The sequence below is a fragment of the Hypoxylon fragiforme genome (assembly GCF_022984875.1).
Source record: "Hypoxylon fragiforme strain CBS 206.31 chromosome Unknown GGS25scaffold_8, whole genome shotgun sequence".
NCBI lineage: Eukaryota > Fungi > Ascomycota > Sordariomycetes > Xylariales > Hypoxylaceae > Hypoxylon > Hypoxylon fragiforme.
This window is the reverse complement of record NW_026054763.1, coordinates 2,360,965-2,378,808: the sequence shown is the minus strand read 5'-3', so window position 1 is coordinate 2,378,808 and position 17,844 is coordinate 2,360,965. Positions and strand designations below refer to the sequence as shown.

The 17,844-nt window shown below is 50.8% G+C and overlaps 6 protein-coding genes across 6 annotated transcripts; 3 read left to right on the top strand and 3 right to left on the bottom strand.

Annotated features, from left to right (window-relative positions):
* The first annotated feature begins 118 nt into the window (after window positions 1-118).
* Window positions 119-3,595, top strand: GGS25DRAFT_504649 (kinase-like protein). The gene is made up of 2 exons (XM_049262150.1): window positions 119-1,522; window positions 1,799-3,595. The coding sequence occupies exons 1-2, from the start codon at window positions 646-648 to the stop codon at window positions 2,851-2,853; spliced, it is 1,932 nt and encodes a 643-aa protein (XP_049114097.1). The 5' UTR covers window positions 119-645; the 3' UTR covers window positions 2,854-3,595.
* A 1,083-nt stretch (window positions 3,596-4,678) lies between these two features.
* Window positions 4,679-6,602, bottom strand: GGS25DRAFT_524827 (Protoporphyrinogen oxidase; the record flags this gene model as incomplete). The annotated part of the gene is made up of 3 exons (XM_049264676.1): window positions 4,679-5,368; window positions 5,442-6,224; window positions 6,336-6,602. The coding sequence occupies 3 exons, from the start codon at window positions 6,600-6,602 to the stop codon at window positions 4,679-4,681; spliced, it is 1,740 nt and encodes a 579-aa protein (XP_049114096.1).
* An 896-nt stretch (window positions 6,603-7,498) lies between these two features.
* On the top strand, window positions 7,499-8,458 carry GGS25DRAFT_524826 (uncharacterized protein; the record flags this gene model as incomplete). Its single annotated transcript, XM_049264675.1, has 1 exon — window positions 7,499-8,458. The coding sequence occupies one exon, from the start codon at window positions 7,499-7,501 to the stop codon at window positions 8,456-8,458; it is 960 nt and encodes a 319-aa protein (XP_049114095.1).
* A 1,202-nt stretch (window positions 8,459-9,660) lies between these two features.
* GGS25DRAFT_515609 (alpha/beta-hydrolase) lies at window positions 9,661-11,773 on the top strand (the record flags this gene model as incomplete). Its single annotated transcript, XM_049263099.1, has 4 exons — window positions 9,661-10,467; window positions 10,581-10,629; window positions 10,711-11,462; window positions 11,561-11,773. The coding sequence occupies 4 exons, from the start codon at window positions 9,661-9,663 to the stop codon at window positions 11,771-11,773; spliced, it is 1,821 nt and encodes a 606-aa protein (XP_049114094.1).
* GGS25DRAFT_425014 (MFS general substrate transporter) lies at window positions 11,718-14,530 on the bottom strand. The gene is made up of 8 exons (XM_049258602.1): window positions 14,242-14,530; window positions 13,872-14,139; window positions 13,772-13,795; window positions 12,851-13,692; window positions 12,729-12,797; window positions 12,158-12,636; window positions 11,990-12,084; window positions 11,718-11,938 (listed from the first exon to the last, which is right to left on the bottom strand). The coding sequence occupies exons 2-8, from the start codon at window positions 14,123-14,125 to the stop codon at window positions 11,911-11,913; spliced, it is 1,791 nt and encodes a 596-aa protein (XP_049114093.1). The 5' UTR covers window positions 14,126-14,139; window positions 14,242-14,530; the 3' UTR covers window positions 11,718-11,910.
* A 271-nt stretch (window positions 14,531-14,801) lies between these two features.
* GGS25DRAFT_534236 (general substrate transporter) lies at window positions 14,802-17,221 on the bottom strand (the record flags this gene model as incomplete). The annotated part of the gene is made up of 7 exons (XM_049265744.1): window positions 16,663-17,221; window positions 16,372-16,551; window positions 16,041-16,302; window positions 15,765-15,990; window positions 15,332-15,698; window positions 15,006-15,236; window positions 14,802-14,914 (listed from the first exon to the last, which is right to left on the bottom strand). The coding sequence occupies exons 1-7, from the start codon at window positions 16,868-16,870 to the stop codon at window positions 14,802-14,804; spliced, it is 1,587 nt and encodes a 528-aa protein (XP_049114092.1). The 5' UTR covers window positions 16,871-17,221.
* Window positions 17,222-17,844: the final 623 nt, after the last annotated feature.

Sequence of the window (17,844 nt, the reverse complement as noted above, 5' to 3'; positions counted from 1 at the left end):
AACAGTATCATGTGACAGTATCACATTACATGGAGCACGGAGTCTACGCACGGACCATATAATGACATATGCATGTACTTAAGTACTTACAAACAGAACACGTTCAACATTGACATCTGGAACTTGAAGTTGGAGAATTGATTTACACTAACTATTCACACTTTCCATCCAATCCATCCATCGTGACCTTTGCTAAGTCAATCAAGATATCAATATTTCTTGAAACTTGCCATCCAATCGGTCCCACAATCATCCAATTTGACAACTGTTTATTTTCTAAGCTGCAATCAATTGGAAACTGCTGGAACCTCAGGTCCTGGAGGAAACAAAGAGATCAACCCCTTAGGTACCTAGGGCCTGGTATCTAGGTTGAGGTTACGTGGCAACAGTACATGTAGCTCTCTCAGATATATCCCTAGGGATCGCTAGGCAAGATTGAAGGCCGCTTGTCTAGTAGACTGCCGCCAATATCAACTCATACGGTGTCCTAGGTAGTCTGGCTCTCCGTTTGACCTCTTCAGACCACCGCCACCTCTCACCTGAGATCGTGCTGCCCTTTTTGCATCGACATGCATATTTCCTCTTAGCTGGTCTTTTATTGTATCGAGTATTGACACGGACTTGACTTCCCTCTAGGGGAATTTCATGCTTTACAATTCAAGTATGGATTCAAGCAGAGACTCGAGTATGGGCTCTGAGGAGCAAGTGTCCAGAGATGAAAGGCCCTTCTCCTTCTCCGAGACTAGGGCAGGAAGTGGAGACACCCAGAGCATTAGTATTTCCTCTGGAGTAGGCTCAGCATCTGTCGCTCAATCTCGAGACTCGTCGGGTTCGAGTAGTGAGGAGGTGGAAGAGCATCGTAACATGATGCTAGCCAGTCTACTCGAGGATTATATTCGAACCCGCGCCACTGATTTTCTCAACAGTACCAACCCTAGCCGCAATTACACGAGGCAGTCCCCGGAAGTGCAGACGCTCGCCCGACAACTTTTCGCTGACACAAGCCGGAAGCTTTCCACCAGTGGAATAGTTTCCGAATTTGCATCCTCGGATGCTGGGAGGGGCACTCGACGTCAATATTTGACGGCGCTGGACAACTTGATGGCAGGTTCCCAAGGATCGGCCACCAGTTTGCAGAGCCCAGTGCACGACTTGGGTATTGATATATCCCACCTCTCCATTGTTCCCCATCCTGGCAACGATATGCATTTAACAGTCCAGTTACCTAGACCACAGAGTCATTACCAGTCTTCCTTCCAGGAACTTTCACTGCTAGGAAAAGGTGGCTTCGGGAAAGTATATCAGTGTTTCAATCCTCTAGACCAAAAGACATATGCAGTGAAGAAGATTCAGCTTTCTCCGACTCTTGCGCTACGATTCCGTAACGGGAGACTTGATAAGCTCCAGCATATCTTACGAGAGGTACAAGCTCTAGCTACACTAGAACATCCCAATATCGTCCGTTATCATGCTACATGGTTTGAGGAGCCACAACAGCCCTCTCGAAACGTTATTTCTCATGGTAGGTCTTTTTGGTTTCCTTATCTGCTTTTTATGTGTACTTGGTATTCGCACCAACACGGCATCGACCAAGATGGCTTTCGAAGTGCCCATGGCGTGTTGGACGCAACAAATACATCCACTTTCCATATCCATTATGCAAGGCATCTCCAACATTTCCTTTTGGAAATATTTTTTTATACCTACGATCATAATATTGAAGTAGGAGGTGCCTACTGATGGAGCGCTTACTAGTTTGGCTACAGAGCATGAATCATAATACTAATTGAAGCATCAGACTCTCGTTCAAGGGCCCACACAAATCAACGCCAACAGTTATTGCTGGACAGTCGCGCCTTTTCTGAAATTGAAGATAGCAAGTCCGAACCATCCATGACTGGCGGTATTGTTTTTGAAGAAGATTCAGTCCCAACTAGTGACAACAACAGACAACTCGTGGGTGAACGCCAACCGGCCGACGAACAAACCTCTTGTGAAGATACTGAAGAAGACTCACTTGCGCCTAGCACTAGCAATATCTTTACCGATGGTAAGAGCCATCATGAGAGCCATCAGGGACACGATGAACGAAAGCAAGGGACTTGGGATGCAGTTGGTCATACATTGTACATACAAATGTCACTGTATCCTATGACTTTAGCTCAGTACATCTCAACATCGCCGGCCAAAGAAGACGCCCCAAAACACTGCTTTCACCTCGTACCGAGTTTACGACTTCTTCAATGCATACACACTGGGCTTCAGTACATCCACGGCAAGGGCTACATACACCGCGATATCAAGCCAGGTAATATCTTCCTCTCGGCACCCGAAGTAGAGTCTCAGGGGGGATATTGCAACCTTTCGTGCCCATCCTGTTACAAGAACAAAGATGATGTACCACCACGATGGTTAAACCCACGTATCGGCGATTTTGGACTTGTGGCTCAACTCGCAAAGGGAGAGTTGCCTCTGTCTTCACATCAAGACGCAAGCAATGAAACGACAGAATCCGACAAGCCTATAGGCACTACATACTACCGACCGCCATTTTCTAGGGGTACCAATGATGAGAAAGTCGATATTTTTGCCCTAGGCGTAGTGCTTACCGAATTGGTATGCTCGTTTACCACGGCCATGGAACGAGTTGATACATTGAAAGAATTGCAAAAAGGCCAGATACCCTCGAGTATGAAACAGACATTAAAACATGAAGGCTACTCTACCGAAGTTATAGAGGAAGTACTTATGCTGGCAGAAGGTATGGTCGATCCTAATCCTCATACTAGATTGTCTAGTCCTCAGTTGGGCGAGGCCATCAAAGGACTTTTACACAAATGCGACAAGGCTTAAACCCGGTCTTCGCTTATCGCATCACCTAATACCATTGCGGAATAATGGGCGATAATAACAATAGGAGCATTCTCACCCCCTTAGGTAGGTATCTATCAGGTATGTATTTACATAATAAAAGTAAGCCATTATCTGGTGTTGTGATTCTTCGGTGTGCTAAGCACAGAGGGCGAGATCAAGTGAAGTTTCTGCCGGTAAGACCAAGTTGTTGCATAGAGAAATACAAGTTCACGGGCGGATGCAACGCCCTTATGTACTCCCAGACAAGATGTCGTTTGCTCCATTCTGATTACCAAGTTACATGGGTAAAACGCCTCACCTAGGACAAGATGGATGTAGGTAATGGGTATGCTGTACGTCGTTTCACCTAGATCTGGCCTCCATTTTTTTTATCTCTTCCTCTCTCCACTGGTTACACCACCGCTTTTCAAGGCTCTGTTTTCAGATCGGTTTGCTATCCTACAGCATGCTACCGCCTCGACTAGGTATACATGCTAAGGTGGGGGTGCCTGGTAAATAGGTACACAACATTTAGTATGGCTCCTGAATAGGTGATAATACTTCCAAGGCTGGTAGAGGAATTCAGTTAGTTTTGAGGTCAAATGGCTTTATGTCAAGTGTTGTTCGGAGATGCATGTATCTTCCTCGCTGATGCCTCATTTAGGGCTTAGTCATCCAGGGCCGCCCCCCTGATGCTCTTGATGATTAGGTATCCGGCTTGTAAAGTCGTCAATATTACTCCCCCCCCCCCCCCCGCGCGGGGGTGGTGATGGAGGTAACGCGTTACCTACACATATTTCCGCTTGGTACAGGGCAGGATATCTGTTTTCCAGTGCTTCACTTACATACCTGAATACATATCAACTCTTTGACTTTAAAGATAATCATTATTGTTATTACCACTCATAAAGGTGCAAAGCTGGAACGAAGAAGTGTGGGAGTGGAAAGGAGGAGAGAATATAAAAAAAAGAAGAAAAAGATGATGTATCTAGAGCAGGCAAGTTGGTAGAACGAGCTCATACCTACCTACCTAATAAAGCCATGTCATATCACAATTAAGAGGCGAAAGAAAAAGGATGTAGAAAAAAAATAAAAGAAACGACAAAAAGCTCAGGCTCAGGCTCAGTCAGGTCCTATTATCCACCGGCACTTGACCAGCCAAATAGGTTTGCCGCCATGCCTCGGAATCGAACCCTCGTCTTACGAAAGAAACCCTTCGAGAAGAGAGGAGTTTTCACATGCCCCTGTCAGGTCTCAACCAGATGCGCCAAGTGGCCCGTTTGGCAACCGCTGGAGAGAGCGGGGGGTGTAAGGCATCAGCTTTTTCGGGTTTATAAGTTTTACTTGGGGGGGGGACGGGGTGCGGGGAAGGGTGGGAGATGGGTAGGGCGGTGGGTGACGACGGTGAGGGTTGGGATGGCTGCCTGGGTACTTAGGTACTTACCTCCTACTGGGGCCTGGGCACTAGGTACCTAGGTACCCTACGAGTTATTCGGCACTGCAGCTAGTAGGACTTTAGTTGAAGACACTGCGATGTAGGCGCGCCTAGGTACCTACTTACTACCTGGTGGGAAATGCCTGACCTCAAAGGCTTACCTAGTACCTACTCACCCTCCTCCCTTTTCTCTTCCCACTTTCGATTACCTACCTACACATAACTAACATGAAATGCTCTATTCCTCCCCAGAAAGGACTCACGTGATCGCGATCCCGATCACATACCTATCATAACAAGCAAAACCACCTGATAACATCACCACCTACCTACCTACCCAAAGTCAGTATTAAGACCATACAACAGCCGGAACCCGATCCGCAGCCATCATCACGCTACGCTGGCCCCCGCCTCACCAGCAAAACACTCCAACCCAGTCTCCCCCTCCCCCTCCAGCGCCTCGACCGCGCTCCGCGCAGAAAACACACAGTCGTGCACCCCGATCCCCCTATACGACGCGCCCGCCACCCTCAGCCGCCCCGCAAACCGCTCCAGCAGCAACACCCGCAGCCTCGCCATCCTCTCACAGTGGCCGACGGCATACTGCGGGATCGCATCCCTTTGTAGCGAGACTGTGCTCGCGATGGGGGGCTCGGTGACGCCGAGGTGGCGCCGTAGTAGTTGTTGCGCCATGGCGGTGCCTTCGGACTCGGTGGGGAGGGCGGAGGGGCGGAGGGAGGTCCACCAGTGGCCGCCAAGGATGACGGTGATTTTGGTGTGGGGCGACGCGTCCGAGAGGTGATGGCCGGGCATGGCGTCTGAGTCGAACACGACGCCTAGCGCGTGCTCGGGGTTCTGGTTGGCGGGGATGGAGTTGGGGATCAGGTACCCGAAGCCGCGGTATGGGTGGTTTAGACAGGGGGAGGGGAAGATTAGGGTTACGACCATGACGGTTGCCGCGGGCATGGGCGGGATGTTGTTGTTGTTGTTGACTGTGGCGGCGGAGATGAGGTTGTTGTAAGGCGTTGTGCATATCACGTGGGTGAAGCGCTGGGCGCTGGTGTTATTATGGTTGGATATCTGTTGGTGCGTTTGATGTTAGTGAGAGAATGAGGCAAAGGGGTGAAACGTGGCAGGATAATAGGGGACATACCGAAAGAACTACCTCGCCTTCGTGAAAGCTGATATCTTGCACCGAGGTTCCCATCTGGATGTTCACGTTCTTTGCTCCCCGAAGAGCTACCTCTAGCGCCGAAGGTAGCTCCTGGAGCCCTCCTCGAAAACTGAACACGCTCTTGTCCGCAAAATCTCTCTCCAACTCCCCAGCTGGGCCACGCCTGATGTCTTTGAGCATGATGGCTTCCCGCTGGTGAAGTTGAGAAGTTACAGAAGCGGCAGACCCGTCCCGAGTGTCAGCTTGGGAGCCACTTTTCGTCAGAGACTGCCACATAAGCCCCAAAATACCTCCTCGACCTCCCTTCCTCCTTGCTTCCTCACCTCTTGTCTCAAGCTCCCACAGGCAAGGTAGCAATGCCTTGACACTCAGTTGGTATACATCGCCAGCACACAAACCGTTCATAACCGGTGAGATCAGGTTATCCACCACCCGGTGGCCCATGCGCCGCGCAAGGAAACTCCCTATAGACTCATCGTGGACATCCGGGAGCCGGGGTGCTGAGTAAGAGATGCCGCGCAGCAGACCGCCTATGAAACTAGCGAATAGGGGCTCCGTTGCCAGCAAGCGGAGTAATGTGATTAGCTGTTGGGGCCGTAGAGTGGGTGGCGCTGGGATGGAAGCTATGTGACGACGGACTAGTCTGGGGTTGAACGTTGGGATTGGGACTAGATGGTCTGGGTACAGGATATAGCGAGTGCTGCCGGTTGTACTGTTCTTGGGTACTGATATGAGAGACTCTCTGAGCCCTAGGGCGTCGATCTGTACCGGGATTTTCTTTTAGGGGGTTTGCTGGCAGTATAGATTGGGGTGGTAGATACAAGGGATGCAAAGGGGGTAAGAATAGAATAGACTGATGTCAAGACTACTCACGAGATCATACGTGGTGGGAGCACGGGGAGCACTAGCTCGAAGCGTCCTCGGACCTCTTTCGCAAACTGTGGTAGCACCTTTGCTAATAGGTAGATAGGTCGATTCAACGGCACCTCCAAGCCGGTTAGAGCTCTCGATGAGTGAGATCGAAGCCGAAGGGTACTTTTTGCTTGCGTAAAACGCGGAAGTCAGCCCCGTGATGCCACCACCTACAATGGCGATCCTCTCCACTTGCTGCTGAGATGTTGAAAATGCCTTTGGGGACATCTTGCGCCTTTGGATTGGAAGAACCGTGTTAGAAAACATGAGCCCCCCAGAAGCCAGCCGTGGTATTGTAGTATTCGACATTTCCCCTCTTCTGACCGGACGGGATGATGATGGCAGTTAAAGTGGCGAAACTTGGCACCGACATAGTTATCTCTGCTCCAACATAAGGTTGATTATAAAAATCTGTGTAGTTTATGTACTGGGCATGTATCTATCATGGGCTTCATCATTCATCCTTGCCGGCGGATTTCCCTTCCAAGATCACGGTGAGATGTCAGAGGCGACGTGCATCCGAACTTGCCTGTTAGAGATTTCTCATGTCACTAGATTGAATCATGGAATCGGTATTCCTCATAAATGCCGCTCCTGTTCTTGGAGTTTGGACAATTGTTCTTAAGATCGTATATCTAGATTTAACAAGAGGATTCTGGGGTTGGCAGATCACAGGATCGTCGTACAATATTAGATTGAGGCGACCGATGAATGCAATTTTCCGTCAAGTATGTTTCATGGAAGGTAAATATCTGCATTCGAGTAGTAGAGTCGTGATACATTGCGATCAGGCAGATATGTAAGATGATGGCTTCGGCTAGGATGGCGGCATATGCGGTATCTCGAGTCAATCTACCAACTCCTGTCAGATCACGTCCTGTGATGACTTTGTAATACATTCCAAGGGAGGGGAACCGGATCTAGAACTCGAATCCGATTTGGATTACGGGAGCAGTAGAGAGGTAGTTGGCTTGACTATCAGAATCTTGAATATAAATACTGCAAGGGACAGCTATCGTCTCGACTCGATCACCATGTTGAGTCATCATATCCTATCCTCCACTCCACATCCTAAACCAAGTAAAGTCGACAAAGAAAATCAATACTTACTAAAAGTCTTCAACATGAAGACTACTTCTGCCCTGAGTTTAGGCTTTGCCGTTGCTACTCGTTTCTGCAGCGCCGCCGAAGTGACTACGCCAACAATTATCGTGCCTGTTCCCACTCAGGGAGCAGCCTTCACCTCTACCGTGTCTGCCTGCGACACCGTTCCCGCCTTTGCTATCATCGGTGTGCCCAATGGAACCTTCTTCCCCGGTACCACTACTATCTACTTGCCCCCTCAAGCCTCCGAAGCCACTAGCACTTTTGTGGATCTCGAAAACAACCTCACCGAAGTTGTAATCGCCTCGCCTCTCCCCGGGAGCTGCGCAGACATCTCGCTGCCCGCCGACGCAACTGGAACCGTTAACCCCAGTCCTTCGAGCTCCGCCGAGGCCTGTCCTTTGAAAGGCTGCTCGGCCGGAGTCGACAAATCCGCGCAGCTGGTCATCAACCTCATCAACGAGGTCGCCATTGCGTCCCAGGAGCTGCAGGCGGCCGCGAAGAAGATCGGCACCAGAAAAGCGCGGGGCCTCGAGCCGCGCCTGAACATCCTAACCGACATCGTCCCACCGCTCCAGAACATCGTCGCCACCCTGACGTTAGGGCTACCCACCATCGCGGTGCTCTCGCCGTTCCCACCCGGATGCGACAGCGATACCATCGTTGTGGCCCTCATCGATTTCGTGCGCATCCACCAGGCCCTATTGGAGGTCTTCATCGGCCGCGCCGGCCTGCTCTCCGGGCCCTTCCTGCTAGCCGAGCGCGCGGCGATCGGCGGTGCCGGCGTCGGCAGCAACGAGAAGTTCTTCAACCCCCTTGGCATCGCTATCGCTGGTGCTCTACGCGCTATCGAGACTGTCGTCGACAACCTCGCCTTCGCCATCATCGGACTCGTCCCCACCCGCCAGGCTTGCCTCAACCAGCAGAAGATCAGCATCGATGGGACTTTGAAGGAGGCTATTAAGGCGTACCAGCCCTAGGTAATAGGCACTAGGTACCTAGGTAGGCCGGACAAGCTTGGCACTTGCTTGCCTCGATCTGGGAGGTTTGGTTTTAGTGGCCCCCATTTCTCTCTTCTTCTTCTCGGGACTTTTGGTCTCGTTTGTTCGACAATATTTGATTGTCGTAAAAGTCTTAGGTTAGGTGGAGACAACTTGATGGTTGATTCATCATCTTCGATTCCCAATAATTAGGGCGTGGAAACCTTTCTGGGGGTGGAATTAAAGGGGTGGAATTTTCCTTTTCATATTTTAGCTAGGATAGTAACGGAGAAATTGAATCACTAATTTCTGATGTATGCAATCACCAGGAGATGAATGTTACTCTTGTCTGGGCGAACGTTGCCCTATTGCCCCTTGAACAAGGCTTCCAGTTGTCCTAGTCCAGTTGTAGAGAACCGACACCCTGACTAGCTTGAAGAGAATGCATGAGTTGTGAACAAATTGAATAAAGCCAAGTGAGTTTCTACTAGTAAGCTCCCGAGGTAAGGAGGAAGTTACTGAATACGAAGAGTGCGAGTGCGCACACATACTATCGATGATATGGGATGGGACTTCCACATCATTGGTAGAGTCAAGGTTTCTCTCATGCCAAGCTGTTTGAACAACAGGGAAATTATTGGGGTACTATCTGGGCATTAGATGACTAGATAGGTAGCATCTATTGAGATGGAAAAGATGTCTATGTGATAAGGATTCGGGTATCGTGAAAGGAGCTGCATGCCGAATCCGAGATGGAGTGGCACGACCATACGACTAGTTCAAAACTCCCGTATAGACTGAATCTAGTACGAGTGTTTTTAGCACTGGGGTTTACCCCGTACTTTAGGTTGGATAGTAATGGATACATTATACTTCTTGCTTTCAATGGAAGGGCTCATCCTTGCGATCACGACGTTGCTGCAGGCGAAACGGATGGTGTTGATTAAAAGGTTGTAGAAGAGAAGAACAATGGATGCTACACTAATAGCGGGGAATCCGGCAGGTAAATTATTTACCTACGAAGTAAGGTATGCTTATCTATGGCACGTGATAGTGACTTATCTGGGATTAAGTTAGGTTAGGCCCTAGGGAGATGCACTACCGAGGTAACCTCAGGTAGGTACTCATCTGTAGATTCCACTGTTTCTTCTCCTTTCAACAATGCTTTTACATGTCTCCCGTGGTCTCGTTTGGTCATCAGAATGGTGCAAGACTTCGCCCGGCACACCAAGAAAGAGGCTCCATTGCTGCTCGAGAATAGGACAATTTGGCCATGGCCATGGCCACATTGGAAATTAGGAGTGGCCGGGCTCCTTTTATCGCTATTGGTCATTTACGAATACCAATTACATGGGATGAAGTTAAAGATAAGCCGATTTATGATTACTAGGCCAGAAGATGCTATTCCAACAAGTTGGGAATGGAGCGATATCCAACCTAGCAGAACCCTACAGTGGCACCGCTGTTACGATGACACATACGACTGTGCGAGGCTCGATGTGCCTATGGACTGGCTTGACCCGTCCGATGATAAGGGAAATCGAGTCGTCTTGGCCATCATGCGTCTTAAAGCTACAGAGCTTGACGATTACAAGGGGCCCATCTTTTTCAATCCCGGAGGACCCGGGGGTTCTGGCGTCTACGCGTTGAAAGATCGCGGTGCACTTTTACAGACTATTGCTGGGAAGAACCATGACATTGTATCTTTTGACCCAAGAGGTATCGGTGCGTCTGTACCTAGAGTCGAATGTTGGGACTCGCAAGAGAAAGGCCGACTCTGGGCGCTGCAGGATGTTGGAGTCGTTAGTGCCCACCCCGGAGTCGTCTTCGACGCCTTTGCCCAAGCGTCTGCCCTTTCCCAGGCCTGTGAGATGAACATGCGTTACTCAAGCTTGTTATCACACATCAGTACGGCTTCACATGCCAGAGATTTGCTTGAGATTTTACACCAGACTGGTCAAGACAAACTCAAGTACTGGGGTTTTAGCTATGGGACAATTCTAGGCGGCGTGAGTGACCCTAGACACCTTAATAACCCCCTTTTCAAGATCATGCAACTATCGAATAGAGAACGTCTGAACAGGCTTTTCTATTTGCTTTCAGCTGATCGCCAGAGTAATAGGTTTTTGCTGCAATGTACCCCGACAAAGTTGAGAGGTTAGTTAGTGATGGTAAGTACAGCATACTATGTAACAATGTTATGTAGTTACTTGGTATCTGCATAGTATCCAGTAATGACAGGGCTATCTTAGGTAACGTGGACTACAGAGAATGGCACTTGAATTCGCACATCAACTTTCTGCGCGACACCGACAAGGTTATGGATGCCTTTTACAGCTTCTGCCACAAAGCCGGCCCGTCGAGCTGTGGTTTCTATGCCCCCACCCCAGCCGCTATAGAGCAACGCTTAGCAAAACTGCTAAGCGGTCTCAAGAAGCACCCCATAATCGTTCCAGCTGCCGAGCTAGGACCTGATATGCCGCAGCTGATCACTTGGTCTCATTTAAAACGCTTGATATCCGCAGCTCTATATCGACCCATCTTCATGTTCAAGAACTTCGCATCGGTCCTGAAAGCGTTAGAAGATGGTGATGGCAAACCATTCTACCAGTTAGTCAAGCCGGAGAGCTCCTCCGTCTGCTCTTTCAAGGCGATCCCCCCTAACGTACCGAGGTCAGAGGAAGGAAACGCCGATGCCTTCCCAGCGATCATGTGTGCAGACTCGCCTCCGGTAGACAATACGGTGGAAGAATTTGCCGAATTCGTAGACAGGCTCGTGAATATTAGCTCTTCAGCCGGCGACGTCAATGCGCTTTTCCGATTAGCATGCGTAGGCCGAAAGGTAAGACCGAAGTGGAGGTATACCGGTCCCTTTGAAGGTAACACGAGCCATCCAATCCTCTACGTAGCCAATATCGCCGACAACATCTCGCCACTTGTGAGTGCGCGAAACAACTCGGAGGGGTTCCCGGGTTCGGTAGTTTTGGTTCAGAACTCGTACGGTGTAAGTGGCTTTCTTAACCAGTCCTTGTATACTCAGGCACCTCAAAACCTATCCAACCCCTGAATGCAGGATTAACATGGCCTGTTCTTGTGTCATAGCATACCAGCCTTTCTGCGGCTTCAACTTGTACGGCTGAGCACATTCGTTCTTACTTCCAGAATGGCACGCTTCCTGAGCCAGACACAATATGCGAGCCGGATTATCACCCCTTTGAAGATGTACGTTTGAGGGTGGGAGATGAGTTATCGATGGCGTCTTATGAGTTATCCCGTTTTCATTGGGGATTTGCGCAGACCGGACTAATTACCTGATACTAGTCTAGTAGATATGAGGTTTCACTGTTAATATTGATTGGAGGATTGTATTGGTTAATGATTCTTTGCTTTCTACATTACCGCACCTATACCCAAAACATCTGCTCGTTCCCATCCCCCTACCCACACAGTACTCATTCTTCCACGAGATTATTCCTGTCACTTATAGCTTGTCAATAAGATACTTATATAACTAGAAGGGGACATACTTACGGCAGTTCGAAATTAGGCATGAACAGCGATCCGATCAAAGCTATGGTTGATGATCCTATAGCTGCGTACGTCATGTACTTCATAACCTCCGTAAACTGTGCAATGTTAATACGATTTCCATTCATTGTGTGTGTACCCCAACTCGGGCATTCCATTTCAGTTACTCACCGCGAAGCCAATAGCCACCCGTTCTGCCGTGCCCCAGGCCGGCACAACACCCGTAATCGAGTTCGCCAACGCAGCCACCGTCTCCACCGTCGCACCATGTCCCAGGAATCGCGAAAGCTGCGCCTCTATCGTACCAGTGTATATCCCCCCGGCAACACACGCGCCCACGCTCCCCCCCACAAACGCAAAACAGATAACCAGCGCCGTGATCTGCGGCATCTCGGCGTGCGAGAGCACGGCCTGCGCGGGGATCAGCAGCGTCGAGCCGACCATGCCGCTGCCGATGCCCTGGATCAGCTGCACGATGAAGATCTCGGCGATGCTGTTGTCTGAGGAGGAGCCGCGCAGCCGGCCCATCACGCCGTACCCGATTAGGCGGACGCAGGCGCCGAGCACGCAGACCCATTTGTACCGCCGGGAGCGGGCCATGGCGAGGCCGGCGAGGATCGCGACGAGGCATTGGGCTACGCCGTTTGTGTCTGCGGCGTGTTAGCGTGCGTGGTTGTAAAACGGGCACGCGGGGTGAAATCTAGGTAACCTAGTTAGTTGTATAGGTAGTTGGAAAACCTACAGGTGAAGAAGGTGGCGTCGCGGGCGTTGAGGCCCCGGGCGACTGTCACCCAGGCGTATATGTATGTGTCTGCGGCCCTTGAGTTAGCTTCGCGCATTCCGACACGTAGAAAGACCACTCACGGGTTACGGAGAACCCAAGATTGTCCAGCGCGATCAGGATGCAGCACAGCAGAATGGTGCGGTTCGCGAAGTAATGCGGCGGCACCACAGGATGCTTCGCAAGATAGTGCTCGTAAAACGGCAGCGCGATGAGCAGCGCCGCGCCCAGCGCAATCAGCGCCTCGATCCACGGCGTCCGCCAGCTCGCGGGCGTGGTGGCCGCGAGCGTCATTGGAATAAGCAGGAGCGCCAGCCCGCCGCTGAACAAGACGACGCCGCCCAGATCGATCTGCGAGCAGAACTGGTAGACGGAGATTCTCCGGGGCGTCGGCGCTAGGCCGGTTTTCTTCGCCTGCGCCTGGTAGTAGAACAGCGTGGCGACGATGAAGCTCGCGCAGAAGGGCATCAGGACGGCGAACATCCCGATGCCCCAGCGCCAGCCGATGCCGCTCGGCGCCGTCACGCTGTCGACGATGAAGGCCGCGGTCCAGGGGGTGATCAGAAACGGCCAGAAGGAGAGCGAGATGCCGAGGGCGCGGTAGCGCGCGGTCGTCAGGTCCGCGATCACGATGTCGTTCATGAGGTTCGTGGCGGACTGCCCGAAGGAGTAGAACACCGAGCCCGCGGCGTAGGCGCTGAAGCTTTTGGCGGACGCCATGATGATGTACGAGAGGATGTAGAAGGTGATGGCGAGCAGGTACGTGCCCCCTCGCCCGATCACGTTGGACAGCTTGGCGATGGGCGGCTTGGCGATCGCGAAGATGATGGTGCCGGCGGTGCTGAGCGTGGCGAGCTTGGAGAGTGACTGGAACTCCGAGGTCGCGTAGTTGCGGTAGATGTAGACGGTGCTGTTGTCGATTTCACTAGGTAGGTGCCAGAATTATATGGTTAGGTAATCAGGAGACAAAAGGGGGGAAAGGGGATTCAACGGTGGCCCCTTACTATATTATCATGATGAGACATAGCCTAAAAGGATGCCGCGTATTAGCTTTTGTGATTTTGGTAGATATATCGACAGTTGACTCATCACCACGTAACTTACCCGACAATAACCAGCCATCGGCCTTTCTTGCCCCATATAGCTTGGGTAGCTTGGATAGTCGTCACTCCCGCCTGAACGGAAGCATTCTCCACCGTCTGCTTCTCAGTGTCGAGCTCAGTCGGCGCCGCGCAAGCCTCTTTCTCCTCGGTGCCGTGTCCAGCGCTGGTAGCGGTGAAGGCCGGCCGACATGTCGGAGGCGCATCGAGGGGCCCGGCGCCAATTACTTCGAACACGAGCTTGATGAGATGTGCCATGTTTTATATGATATCTGGTAGATATGATTAATACAATACATATTGACCACTCTAACGTTTGCACGGGACTCGAGCACGGATGGGGTAGCTGTGGCTTTTCGACTTAATATAAGTACCTTTCAGGTAGGTCGTCAAATGTAGTACCACCTCAATGTCTCGGTGCTTCTCCTCGGAAGTACGTAGTTAACTCTAAGCTCTGCGGAAACCTCCCATCGTGGCTTGTCGTGGCGAACTGTGTGTCCAATAGCAAGTAATACAGACAACGTGAACTCAAAACATGGATGGATTGAAAGCTACGACGCGAAGTGATAAACACCTACCCCGGACGAAGAGATGGATGCACAGATCGGTTATCGTTCGACGCGGATTGGATGAGAAGGTTTGGGGGTGGGGAGGGGGGGGGGGCTTGGGTGGGTAGATGGAATCCAGCTTTGGAGACTTGGTGGTTTGGCCAAAGCGTTGGTTATATACTCTATACGAGGTAACATGGAGTGAATAAGATTAGATGGGGAAGTTGGAGATATTGAGTCAAAAAGCCGTGAGATGCTTCGTGCGAAAATATTTTTCTGGGGGTTTTCGTTTGATCTTTCTTATTTTCAACGTAAATTCATTCGCTACATTGAAATACCACAAAGACATTAAATAAGGGGGACTGTATCTTAAGCGTCGTTGAAATCTAAATCCCTTCTCGCTTCCCTTCCGAGGTACTTGTAACGGGCTCCACGTGGTGCGCGACCACTTTCTCGACAGCGTGGGCAGCTTCATCGGCAAGTGCCTTGTCCTCGAATACTAAAGTGGCAGTTATACGTTAACTCTGACCATTTATTGACAATTTCTTTTTCCATCTTGAATCTTGCCACAAGATAGGTAGGTAACTTACAGAAAGCCAATTCCTCCAGCGTCCTACCAAACGTCTCAGGGAACATGAAGTATATGAATACGATCTCGAACGACAGGAAGCAGCAGTACGAGATGAGGTACCGCCAACCGACGTTCGCCAGTCCAATTGGGTTGACGAAGGTGGTGAAGAAGCCGGCGAGGCGGCCGAAGAGCTGGAAGAATGCGATGCCGCGGGACCGCTCGGCGAACGGCCAGAGCTCGACCATGTAAGCTAGGTAGGTAGATCCTATGCGTTAGCCAGTGTATCGTGCATTTAAGGAAGTTTCCTTGCGTAAGATATAAGGGGATTGGTAGGCGGAAACTCACTGTAAGTCAAGGCATTATACCCGATATTGTAGCAAGGTGAGTACGCGAAGATCCAGAAGATAGTCGCGACGTTCGCCGCATTGTTCGGGTGGCCAGACTCCTTGCCGACGATGGCGCGCTCCATGCTGATCGTCCAGGCGATGTACACGCACAGCAGCGACATGGTGCAGGCGAGGTACATGTGGCGCCGCTTGAACCTGGTGACGAGGAAGGCGACAAAAGTGCCGCAGACCAGTTGCCAGCACGAGTTTGCGACGTTGATCTGCTGCTTGAAGATCGAGTCGTTCTTGCCGATCATACCGAGGAGGTCGCCGAGGTAGTAGGAGATAAGAGTGTTGCCGGACCATTGGGTGAAGAGACCGAGCATCTTTAGTAATAGGGGTTAGAGACTACCAAAATACGGTGATAAATGTGACGGAGGAACAAAACATACGCAGCTAATCAACATGCGTCGACGCATCCCCGCCGTAGCGATCAAGTCACCCCACGACTTCTTAGAATGCTCGAGTTCAATGGTGATAGTCGCCTGGATCTGAGCGAACTCAGCCTTGACGAACTCGGACTCGCGGTCGCCCTCGGCATGGTACTTAGCGAGGATATCGTAGGCCTCTTCCACTCTGTCCTGTTGGACCAACCAACGGGGAGATTCGGGGATGAAACTTGGATCTCTGGTTAGTAGCTATTCCGTGCAACTTAGATGAGTACCCACAAGACAAAGGCAATCTGAAGCAGCGACGGACACATCTGCAGCCAGGAAGGAATCCTCCACGCCATGTTGGTGACGATATTGTTCGTGCCGAAGCAAATGGCGGCCGCGGTAATCTGGCCAACGAAATACGACACGTTGAAGAGCGATGTAAGAACCGGTCGCTCCCTCGGATACGCCAGTTCGCCGATCAGGGAGGAGGCGGATACAATGCACGTAGGGATGCCGAATCCGAGAATCAGACGAGCTACGATGTACATCCCAGCTGCAGATCAATACCCATTAGTAAGGCCAGCTTCCATTGACGGTTTAGAAAATTATGGAAGCAGTGTACCGTTGACGGAGAAGCCTTGGATCAAGGCCCCGATGACCATGATAATGGAACCGCCCATGATAGACCAGCGGCGGCCGAACTTGTCATTAACCACGCCGATAAACGGGAGCGAAACGATGGCGCCGAGCGAGTAGGCCGCAGCTATAATTCCTTTAAGCGCATCTTTGGGATCATGGAAAACTGTATATTGCGTGTTAGCTCATCTCACCTATCCAACCTAGTGCCTCTCTAGGGTCGACTCCGGAATGTAGGTATAGAAAGTCGCAAACAATGGCACCGGGAACAACTTACACGTAACCCACGAAGGCACGATCTGCAGGGCATTGATCATCTGCGAGTCAAAGCCGGAGGTCAACTCGATGCCCATACATGTTGGAAAGAGCATGAAGTAGAGGAATCGCAGGTTCGGCTTCTTGTACCATCGGACCCTGTCCTCGTTGGCGAGACGGGTGATGATGGGATCAGCGGCACCCGATCCAGCAGCGCCTACACCACCCATGTCTGTTGATGCTGTTATGCTGGTGATGTTGTTCTTGTTGTTGACGTTCTTGATAGTCGTCGAGTTGCTGTTGCTGACCTACGATATGGAGGTATCCAAGGGAAGTCTAGAAGAAGCAGAATTGGGCCTTGATGATAGACGAAAGCCTCAATCGACCGGTTGGGGTTCGATGCTCTTTTTAATCATTTGGAGTGTCGGCTCGTCTCACGACGTCCTACTTGGCGCGGCATGGTTTACAAAGTGACTCTCGCAGGGCATGCCGTTCAAAGACCCAGACTCCGGGGTAAGCTGACAAGGGTTGTATGCGCCAAACCCCCCGAGATCTGGGGTGCTTTGGCTCGTTTGTTTCCCCATGGTCCTAGTGTGGATTGGGGGGTTTTCTCTCCAACTACCAACGCCGATCAACCTACCTAGAGAAAAATAAAAACCTGAGCAGCCCGCCCTGTACGCTGCGTGTATGTACGCTGACCGCCAAGCCTCACGTCGAAGCCGTTGGATTCGATTCGCCCTTCCCCCCTTCGGCGCCCACGCACTATATCGGAATAGCGGCTCAGCTCCAAGCTCCAACCCCCAACCCAAAATCCTTCCTTATGACTACGCCCAATCGCCAGTTCTCCCCAGTGTGATCCCTCTCATCTCACATAGGCAAACCTAGTCCGCCAAGGCGGATCTGAGGAAAGGTTCGCCGATATCTGACCCGTAACCGAGATCATAATTACAGTTCTGCTTGAAGGAGAAATCTTGGGATAGAATGGGAGCAAAAGTCCAAGATATCAAACTCGTAAAACGAAACAGGTATAATATGGGATGAAGCGGTGTCAAAATCCAGGTTAGAAAATTTGTGTTAATAAATATGTGACCACCAAAGCGCACACCAGCTACCCGGTCCTCGTAGTTTGAATAGATTGAAGTTGTTCTTATGGATACCTTAGGTGGGTATGTTCAAGACTCATGAAAGGGACCCTCACCAGCAG